Raw genomic sequence first — 10,000 nt, 5'->3', positions numbered from 1 at the left:
CAACGGTTGCAGCAGCTGACCCCATCCAATTCATCGATAGAGTGCGACGAGAAGTTCCTGCAAGCTACGCACGAACCTACTGGCGCACCGCTCTACTAGCGAATAATCCAGGAAAAGCAATGGTCAGTTCGATAAACATAATTAGCATGAATGGCAACCGGCAACCGCACCCTGCTGTTCAAATGTTATTGGAGGGTGCGCGTAAACGGTCGACAAACAAACGGAGGGCAGCATAACGAACACGGCGTGCTCGCTTGATGATGCCAATTATCCTGTATAAAGTAGTAAATTATAATGTTAACTGCATGATGCAGCGCGCGCTGTAGTTTGAAGAGGTAGAACACATAGTTGCTTCATTATTCAAGTTTTCATATTCGCATTTCGCTTTGAACAACAAAAAAAAGTTTCGTTACAATTTCATGTACAGTGTTTATTTTAGATTCATTTGAAAGATGTATAAATGAGATTCAGTTTTGGTTTGTCCAGTGAATGTTTCTCATTAAAATGAGATTCTGTGAGTGACCGTTAACCGATACGCTTCCTTAACAGTTAAAACAAACGAATTGGCCTAAATAAATTGAATTAATTAGTACAAATACACTCTACCGATATGGTGAAAGTAGCCTCACTCGTGACAAATTGAAAGAGATTCTTTACGCATCGCATCCGCATCGAGCAAATACTATAAGCACTCTACTCACTGGCACTGTTCTTGCTTTCCAATTGCCGCGAGATGATATTGGGGTGGAAATAGCTGTAGAAAATGCCCATCAAACTAATACCAATAATGAAAGTCACCGTGGGAAAGCAGCACAAAACGGTGAACCAAAGGGTTGAGTGCCGTATCGTTGCATTGCGGGTGTACACTCCATACAGCATACCGCAGGCGATAGTCTCCAGAAAGCACAGTGTATAGAAGAAACTGTACCGCAACCTCGTCGAGCCCTCCTGCAGCGGAATGTAGTTGAAGATGAAGATCGTACCGAAGGCACTCGAAAGAAAGATGCACTGCAGTGTGGAATCGCCACAAAAACTCGGCCGCTCGTAGAAGAATATCCAAATGGCCATGATGACCGCATGACCGCCGCATGCCAGTGCCGTGTAGTACGGGAAGACGCTAGCGATGGTGGCGATCGCAAGGACGCGCCCAATCGTCACCGCGTACTGCATCGCTATCTGGATGATCGTCCCCGACCACATGATGCGTCGTTTGTCAAGGCGCGCAAAGCGAATGCATCGATAGTGCGAGGCCATGCACCAGGCTATGCTGCCCATCGCGGTGATGATCGACAGCATTTGTAGTATAGTAACGGGCCCGTCCGTCAGTACGATCGTGAGTTGTAGAATTTTTTGTAACGTTACCTCGAGCAGACATTCGAAAATCCGTAGCAGCGAAACGTCGCTATCCTCCAGCACGAGCTGCTCGTACGAACGCTTTTGGGCCTCTTGATCATTCCGGCCCTTCGCTTTGTAGCAGGCATACGAGAGCCTGAAGGAATGCCAGTAACGCCACAAAAAGGGCAAGAAGAGAACGCAGCACACGGTATGGCATTTGTGAAGGCCGTCGTCTTGCCGTTTTCGTCGCGTATCGTCGATGTACATCGACAGGCTGAGTATGGCCGTGATTAGTGCGGGCACAAGGACGCTGGCAACTGTGAGGCCGAGATAGATTAGCCGCCCGTTCCGATAGTACTCGTAGGACAACATCACGGTAAGGGCAATGCTTACCAGCCGCATCACTACTGCTGCTCCCGCCAACACTATGTCGCAGAGGTTCACATCACATTCCGGTTCGTCGGTGCGCATCAAGTTGCCGATCTGCTGGCCCACAATTGTCGACAGTTTAGCTCCATCCGTTGTGGACTGATCCAAGCGCTCAGCAGACACATCGTGGGAACACACCGCGCTTGTCGAAATCATAGAACTGTAGGAGAGAAGAATTAAAGAAACCGCGAAACTTATATTGCCGAACGGATTGTTCAGCTCTCACGGGGGTTCTTACCATATCAGGGAATCGTTATCGTTTAGCGCACCAATTCGTAGAGGTATCTGATGTTTTGCCACCCGGTGAGCATCAGGATCTTTTCATTACCTCTTTACTATGTTTGTTTGTTGAGATCGAGTTTCATGTTGTGGTGTGCGTGTTATGCCCTAATTCCCCTACCCTGATAGCCTTCCTATACCCATAGCATATTTTGAATTGAAACGGAAAAATGATATGCGGAGAAAAACGTTGAACGGGCGACAGACGAAGCGTAATCTCTAGTATAAACTCAGAATGTAATGCCAGAAAGAATGTAATGACGAAAACGGCAAGACGTGAAACCGAGCGTAAAAGCAAACGTAAACCAAGCACCAAATCGCACGCACGATTCCGCACTTCCATTCTGGCTGCAAAAAAATGCAAAGCAGAAGAACATTCATTGCTGCGCCGAACTTCCTACACCTAAAATTCCCGGAATCGATCTCGTTCGAAGTTGATTCGGGCTCGGAATCGGCTCTGACCCAGTTCGATTCCGGGAATTTCAGGGGTGGGAAGTTCGGCGCCTGTTGACGCCGACTGTTCTTCTGCTTAGGTAACTGCGTTCGCCGTAGATGTTGATTGTTTTGTTTTTGGTTCCGCTTTCGTTTTCGTTTTCGCTGCCTACCTGCTACCTGACTCCCGTTGTTTAGTAGAGCCAAGGTCACAATGAAGGAATTCCCCAAACAATTGAACATTGATCATGACCATTACAGTACAGAGAAACGCCATCGACCGCTCAGCCACCGGAGCTGGCGCCTCTCGATTCCGGGAATTGAGACTTGAGGGGGGAAAGTTCGGCGCAGCAGCGACTATTCTTCTACTTTGGTAGAGAATTCGCCATTTGCGCTTCTTTTACTCTAAAGAGGAGTTAGCTATTTGCTGCAATCAACTTACCTCGTCGATTTATGATTTCTTTAACGCGTTTATGGCCACACGAAGCGTAAACTTTTTGGCATTACGTTCTGAGTTTACGCTTCGTCCTTCTCCGGCTTTATAAGAAAAAAAGGGGTAAAACTGTAGATCTGCCCCCGGAAGGTTTTAGAAAATAATACCAATTATCTTTCAATTTTCAATTTTCAATTTCATCTTTTTATTTCATCTTTGACTTGGACAATTTGAAAAACATCGGCTTTACTCTGTCGATTCTGATGATAGATCGTCTGTTCCCTCTACAATTCCGTAATTCTTCGGCAAAACGAGCGAACCGTTTGCTTTTTTCGGTTTGGTTTCAAAATCTGCCTCATCCGAGGAAGTGTTCGAGATGGACTCCAACCACAAATCGTCGTCCTCCGATACAGAATCATAGCGACTGTTCGCCTGAACCTTAAGCTCCTCGGGGGCTATCAGAATGGGTGTATCTACCACGCTCGCAGTCATTTCGTTATGCGACTTTTTATCGCGACGCGCCGAATCTCGGCGCTCCTTTGACAACCGCATACGTTTTGATTTGGTTCGCTTGGAATTGTCGGATCCTGAATTAGAGCTGCTATCATCGCTGTCGTTGCTGCTGCTACTGCTGCTGCTGCTGCTGCTGCTGCTGCTGCTGCTGCTGCTGCTGCTGCTACTCCAGTTGTGATTGCTTCGATTAATCTGGTACTGTTTGGGAAGGGAATCAGAATCGGTCGCAAATATGCATGCCTTTTTCCGGGCCCGTTGCCTTTCTTCACTGTCTCCGTCGAGGGGCTCGGCATCAAAACCATTCTGATTGTGCCGGTCATCATCATTATCCGGACACTTTCCCTGACCTTTGCTTCTATCGTTTCCCTTCGATTGTGCTACCGGCCCACCAGTGCCTGAGGGCCAGGGCATCTTCTGGCGCCGTAGGCTCTGCGCAATCACGCGCTTCTGGTGATCAAGCTGCGGGAATAGATCTTTGGATTTTTCGAGAGCCTGCCGGGCTGCATTCATTTCCGCCTGCTGGATACTGTGTCCGTTCGCACACGCCAGCCGTTTGCCACGGAAGTACACGGCTACCGAATAGACACGCGTATTTGTCGGCCCGGTACACTCGATCACCTTGTACAGTGGTATGTCCGGTTCCCCGCCGTCCATGGTGCGCAGTGTCAAGCAGCACTGCTGCAGCTTCGACTTGGGATCATTCCAATCCTGGTTCATGATGAAGTCCTGCAGCCGCGGGAACAGACAAACCTGACAGAACTTCTCGCAGTACACCAACCCCTTGTCGACGTACAGTGCACCTAGGAACGCTTCCAGCAAATCGGCCCGATCCTTCGTCTTCAGCTCGGCCTTTGGGTTCGAGTAGACTGCGTATTGGGTCATGCCCAGATCGTCGCATACCACCGCCTGCGTCCTGTTGTTGACCAACGAGCTGCGCAGCAGCGAAAGGTGGCCCTCGTGGTGCTCCGGAAAATGGCGGTACAGGTACTCGGAACAAATCAGCTGCAGCACCGTGTCGCCGAGGAATTCGAGCCGCTGGTTTGAGCCGAGGGTCAGGTTAGTGAAGCCCATCGACCGGTCGGTGAATGCGCGCGCCAACAGTCGTATGTGATTAAACTTAACACCGATCGAGTCCTCGAAACGTGTCAGCGTTTTCAGCATCTCGAACGACTCAATATGATGTCGATCGCCATTCGGTTCCTGCTCCTGCAGCGGGTGCCGGGGATAGTTGGTCCAGATCTCATGCAGCTTTGGTTCGTTCGGACCGAACAGGGCGTACGCGAACACACGGTCGGCCACCTCAATGCCACCATCTAGTAGCAGCGCTCCCATCAGCGCTTCAAAACAGTTCGCCAGTGCGTGGCGCAGTTCGAGCTCATGGCACAGATCTGATCCGTGCGCATACAGCATGAACTCTTCCAGGTGCAACTTCTTAGCCAGCACGGCTAGGTGCTGATTTTGCACGATCGCTGCCCGGTACGTGGCCAGCCCACCCTCTTCTAGGCCGGGAAACATGTGAAATAGGTGAATCGAAGTGATGAACTCGACGACAGCGTCGCCAAGAAACTCGAGCCGCTCGTTGTGCGTTATGTTACTGTCGGTTTCGTGCTCCTTGCCGAACCGCGACATGATACTGATCAGTGTGTTGATACCACGCTTGCGAGTGTTCATATAATGGATCTTACGGTCCCCGTACTCAGGCTGCCGGATGCCACAGTTAGTGAGGCTGTTGCGCGCGTGGTCCGGATTCGTGCCAAAGTTCTCCTTGTACGAGGGGTGCGTGAGTGCCAGCTGTAGCGTATAGCGGTTGGTGAAGCGATAGTCGATGTGCTTCTCGAGCATGTCCAGCGACCGGTGGAAGCGCAAGTGGCCGGTCAGCACCGGGATCAGCATTGCGTGCTGGACGATGTCACACATAATGCCGGTCCGGCGGAAGGATTTGGCGCTTACCGCGATGGTGATGTTACGCTTCATGCGCCCCTGCATGCGCATCTCGAGCAGCCGATTCTCCTTTGCCTCCAGCTTGCGCTTGTCGTCGAACGATGGCTTCGACATGTTGGCGACCAGGTGCCGGTTCTTAATGTACTCTCGCCACGCCTTCTGATACTCGGGGTTGCCTGCGTAGCTCAGCTGCGGTGGCCGGATGCCAAAGTGCACTATCACGGGATGCAGACGCCCGTTCACATCTTGTGTCGCTGCTGCCGGTACGTCGTCGTTGTTACGATCAAGCTGATCGACCCGTACCGAACACGGCTTCATACCCGGGTTTGTCACAACCATCCCCTTGACGTAGTCGACGTAATCTTGCCATTCGCTCTGCTCCATCTGCATCATTTCACCTAGCAACTCCGGTTGCACGAGCGGCCCCGAGTTATCCAGCAGGTAGCGCAGCACTTCGCTCATCGCCAGCACCTCCTTACCGTTGTCCGGCAGGTCACGCACGAAGCGGGGCAGAAAGTGATAGCAGGAACAGGAAGAGGACGCATCCGCTCCCGACGGTTGCACATTGAAGTCGACCAGCTCGAGCAACTCGCGGAATAGGTACTGCTCGAACAGGTCCAGCTCGTGGATCGTGAAATTCTCAGGCATCGGTTCTTCGATATACAGGATCGTGTACTCGATGTTAAACCGGATCACCTTACAGGTCGGCAACTCACCAATCGGCTGGTGCGATAGTAGCGAAAACCCTTCGAAAAGGAACTCGTGCTTGTCGTGTTTGATGATGGTTGGTGTTTTAGTGAGAAAGTTTGTCGGTGGCGAGATCGTGATGCTGCAAAGTACAACCAGAAGCAATCGAATGAGTGAACACGTGCAATAAAGAAACGTGCTGTACCCCTTACCGGTAATGGTGCAGTTTGTCGGCATTATTGGAGCCCGGAGCACACTTGGGGAACCCGTGCTCCCCTGGGTACTTGCCGTGGCGGATTCCGGTGCGGCGCGACCGGGCCGAACAGCGACACAGTGGTCCGTCGTTCATCTCGCCAGGATCGTTGTACCACAGGTCGGCGTGCAGACGGAACGGGTGGTTGATTTTGGCGGTCAGCTCCTCCATACTGCATTCGTTCTCGTACTCCAACTCGTCCTCGTCCGATGTTTCCGATGAAGAAGAGCACTTATCGTGCTTGTGACGGCACATTTTCATCTTGCGACGACGGGGTTGCGGCTCGTACGCCGACTGGGTCACCTTTACCTGGGTCGCCCTCTGCACCAGCTCCTGATCGAATAGCTGGCAAAGGTTTTCAAGCCGTGCGGTCGACTCGACGACACGATCCGAAACGCGTTTGTAATATTGCTCCGCTGGAGACGACCGCACCCACCCAGTGTGTTCCTCATCGTTGGTCATTTCCGCCAACCTTCTGGCGATATCTTCCGACGTTTCGCAGAAATTGCGGCGCCACTTGGAGAGAATTCGAGCACGCTCCGTATCCTACAGGACAGTTGGACAATTACAGTATAAATTTTCGTACACTTCAGTATAGAAATTCGAGTAATAACGTACCACTTTAAAGCGAGAAATACGTGCCACATGACCGCCGCTGGTATGCGCACTCGATGGACCTGCCGAAGTGGAATGGCCCGGGTAAGACGAAGGACGATTGGCACGGATGGTAGGGAACATTCCACGATCCCCAACACCCGTCGCATACGCTGAGCGTCTATACGGTTCCAGATGAGCCCGTGGAACCGGTGGTGGAGGACGTGGTACGCTTTGCGAATGAGAATAGTTCCGTCCGGCGGAGTGGTAATCCATTGACGGACCGGCGGAATGGTAATCCCTTGACGGACCGGCCGGTGCGTCACTCGAAGGTCCGTTGCGCCGAGGGTTGGGCGGTGGTTGAGAATAGACATTGCGGTAACGTTCATTGTGCGAATCGGACTGGTACGGTGGATAGGGCCAATGCGGGATATTGGAGTAGCTTTCGGATCCGTACCCATTGGCCGGAGGAGGTCGCGTAGAATGATTAGAAGCTTCACCGTACGGTGGGCGCCGAGGTGCCGGCCTATAGTTGCGGTTATTGCGATATGCATCGGAGTGATATGGTGGGCGGCTCATCGTGATGTTTCAGATGGTCCTGTCCATCGAGCATTTATCGAACAACCTTCAAAGCCCACTTTGTCTCTTAACTGGACTATCAAAACTTTCCGGAAATGTACTTGCAGAAGACTTTGCCGTAATGATCTGGAACTGGAAAGAAAATGGGATAGTTAATGCAACAGATCCTAGCAAAAAAAAACGAACCTTCAATCTTGCCGGAATGAACGCCGATCAGCGGTGGTTTCCGTTCGTATCCTTCTGAGACATCCTGATCGCGGCCGCAGAGTTACAAAACACCGATAGTTGATAGCTAATTGGTTGATTGTTTCTCGCAGCTTGTTGGATTGTGGATCCAGTCGCGGTTGATTGCGATTTTCCACGCATGCGATTCTTTTAATTGTGCAGGAAATGGTAATATTAAAAACACACCACTTTTCGCGACGAATGTAAATAACCAAAAAAAAAAAAGGGTATTAAGGAAACAGGTGAAACCATGAAGAACAAAATCCCCTAGGAGGCCGAATTTTGACAGCTACGAAGCCTGCTGCCTGGTTTTCATCGAAGTTGTTTCGCTTTGAGAAGTACAAAATCCGTGAAGAAAGTTAAAGGTTTTTAAAAAAGGACAGGTTTTCAATCCCTTCGCGAGACAATAATGATGGTTTGGGCGTTACCGGCGGATGATGTGGTGTCGAAGGAAGCCTCACGGATCGCCTTATGTGACCAATCAATCGCTCGTTTGTTGAAAAGAAAGAGTATGAATCATTTGAACCTGCAAAGCGATATTATGCCTGATAAAGTCATTGAAAAATTCCTGATATCTTTCGTATCATCATACGCACAATGCCGGGTAAACAACAGCCCGAATGTCAAAAATCAAACTCCAAAATGGCGGCAGATAAAGTGCTATGGCTTCACGTGGTTCGGTAATACACTTTGGTTTCCATGACTACTGGCAAACGTAAACAAACAACCGTTCTGTGAAAAACAAAGTCGCCGCGGAGTGAAATCTTTTTGGCGATGGACGAACACGATTATCGTAGTGTAATTATCTATTACGCCCGTGGACGGTACTTCCGTACCATGCAGCGCGTTGCTCTGGACGCGATGTCCACCTACTCGAGTGATGCTAGCTTCCGGTTCTTCAACGGTCTCGCCCTAGTGCTCGATGGTGTTCGCATGCAAGAGGGTATCCGCGAGTTGAATCAGTTGCATCATGAGTACGAGTTCGCTATGGCCGTGACACTCTGCCTGATTTACGCGCACAAGCGATGCAACATCCTGGACAAGGAAGAGCTGCTGAACCTGGACGCGCGGCTGAAAGAAGAACGCTCGCGAGTCAACGGCATTTCGGCCTACTATGCCGGTCTTTTTTGGTTCATGAGCGGCAAACCGGAAAAGGCCAGAGAGTACGCGGAGCGCTCGTTGAAGCTGCTACCCGACAACGCCGATGCGCTTGCCCTGAAGGGATGGTCTGAGGTGCAACTAGGGAATGCCTCCAATCAAACGCTGGAGCTATTCACCAAAGCACTGCGAAACGGTAAACATCTGGACGCTAGCCTCGGCCAGGCTCATTTCCACCAGCTCCGCAACGACTTCGACACGGCCGTGGCCGTCTTGAATGGATTGTCTGTGCGCTTTCCGAGTCTCGTCATTCCGCTCGTGGAGAAAATGAAGACACACCTATCGAACTGGCACTGGGATAACACGATCGAAACGGCTAATCGCGTGCTAGCATCTGATGCCGCAAATATCGAAGCGTTGAAGGTGAAGATTTTAGTGCTGCTTGTGAAGGATGGTAACTACTCGGCCGGCGCCAGTGCGCTGCAGTATCTGTTCAAGTCGATGGAGAAGCAGGAACCGACCAATGGTACACTGTTCGTGAAGCTGGGCCGACTATACTCGACTGTTTGCGGGCGCGATCCTAGAATACTCGTAGAATCGTTCAAATTTGTCGAGAATGCGGTCAAAATCAATTCCTCCGAAGCGGAGTTCCTGACAGAGCTCGGCTATCAAGCCATCCTGCAGCAGCGGTACCGGGATGCGGTTGGCTACTTCAAGAGCGCTACCAAGGTGAACGATAGCTCGACAAACACGCTCTGCGGTTTAACGCTCTGCCACATGCTGGAGAATGGAATCTCCGAACAGGTGGTACAGCAGCTTGAGTTTCTGGCCGAGATACAGGGCCCGGAAGCGAACCCGCTCCTGCTGTTCATGACGGCCAAGTTGCATCGCGACAATCACGAAAAGGCGATCGGGCTGTTGACGGCGGCTTCGGAGGCCCATTTCAAAAATCTGAAAGCCCTATCGTATGGCACGGAGTATATGGAACTGTTCAAGCCGGACTTTTTGTTGCAACTAGTTCGCGAGCTGCTGCAACATGCACCCATCGGTGGTATCATCTCGGATGCGATGAGACACCCGACGGATGGCGTGCACCCAGTATATCTGCAATGCAGTAATATCCTCGACATGATTGTCAAGGCGTGCCCAGGACTACTGGAGGCAGTCTACCTTATGGCGATGGTGCAGTATTTGAGCGGAGA

General features: G+C 51.0%; 5 protein-coding genes across 9 annotated transcripts in view; 1 reads left to right on the top strand and 4 right to left on the bottom strand.

Moving 5' to 3' along the window:
* Positions 1 to 10,000, bottom strand: part of LOC126579771 (cytochrome P450 4d8-like) — a 431,039-nt gene that overhangs the window by 329,247 nt on the left and 91,792 nt on the right. The gene's annotated exons all lie outside the window — the stretch shown is intronic.
* On the bottom strand, positions 694 to 1,806 carry LOC126579717 (XK-related protein 6). The gene is made up of 2 exons (XM_050243266.1): positions 1,574 to 1,806; positions 694 to 1,489 (listed from the first exon to the last, which is right to left on the bottom strand). The coding sequence occupies exons 1-2, from the start codon at positions 1,804 to 1,806 to the stop codon at positions 694 to 696; spliced, it is 1,029 nt and encodes a 342-aa protein (XP_050099223.1).
* On the bottom strand, positions 3,117 to 7,475 carry LOC126579756 (ribonuclease 3). The gene is made up of 3 exons (XM_050243326.1): positions 6,921 to 7,475; positions 6,262 to 6,848; positions 3,117 to 6,191 (listed from the first exon to the last, which is right to left on the bottom strand). Exons 1-3 carry the CDS (start codon positions 7,473 to 7,475, stop codon positions 3,155 to 3,157), a joined length of 4,179 nt encoding a protein of 1,392 aa, XP_050099283.1. The 3' UTR covers positions 3,117 to 3,154.
* Positions 7,602 to 10,000, bottom strand: part of LOC126579763 (membrane-associated transporter protein) — a 10,474-nt gene continuing 8,075 nt past the window's right edge. For all 3 annotated transcript variants that reach the window (XM_050243338.1, XM_050243337.1, XM_050243339.1), the window contains exon 6: positions 7,602 to 7,847. In XM_050243338.1, coding sequence (XP_050099295.1) covers positions 7,689 to 7,847 — 159 coding nt within the window. In that variant the 3' untranslated portion in view covers positions 7,602 to 7,688. The remainder of the gene's footprint in view (positions 7,848 to 10,000) is intronic.
* Positions 8,388 to 10,000, top strand: part of LOC126579757 (tetratricopeptide repeat protein 21B-like) — a 4,378-nt gene continuing 2,765 nt past the window's right edge. Inside the window, exon 1 of the mRNA XM_050243327.1 lies at positions 8,388 to 10,000. This exon is cut by the window's right edge and continues 969 nt beyond it. Within this exon, the coding sequence (XP_050099284.1) occupies positions 8,475 to 10,000 (1,526 nt within the window). The 5' untranslated portion in view covers positions 8,388 to 8,474.

The sequence above is a fragment of the Anopheles aquasalis genome, chromosome Y (assembly GCF_943734665.1).
Source record: "Anopheles aquasalis chromosome Y, idAnoAquaMG_Q_19, whole genome shotgun sequence".
Classification (NCBI taxonomy): domain Eukaryota; kingdom Metazoa; phylum Arthropoda; class Insecta; order Diptera; family Culicidae; genus Anopheles; species Anopheles aquasalis.
The sequence above is the reverse complement of the archived record's forward strand: the minus strand, read 5'-3'. Positions and strand labels throughout refer to the sequence as shown.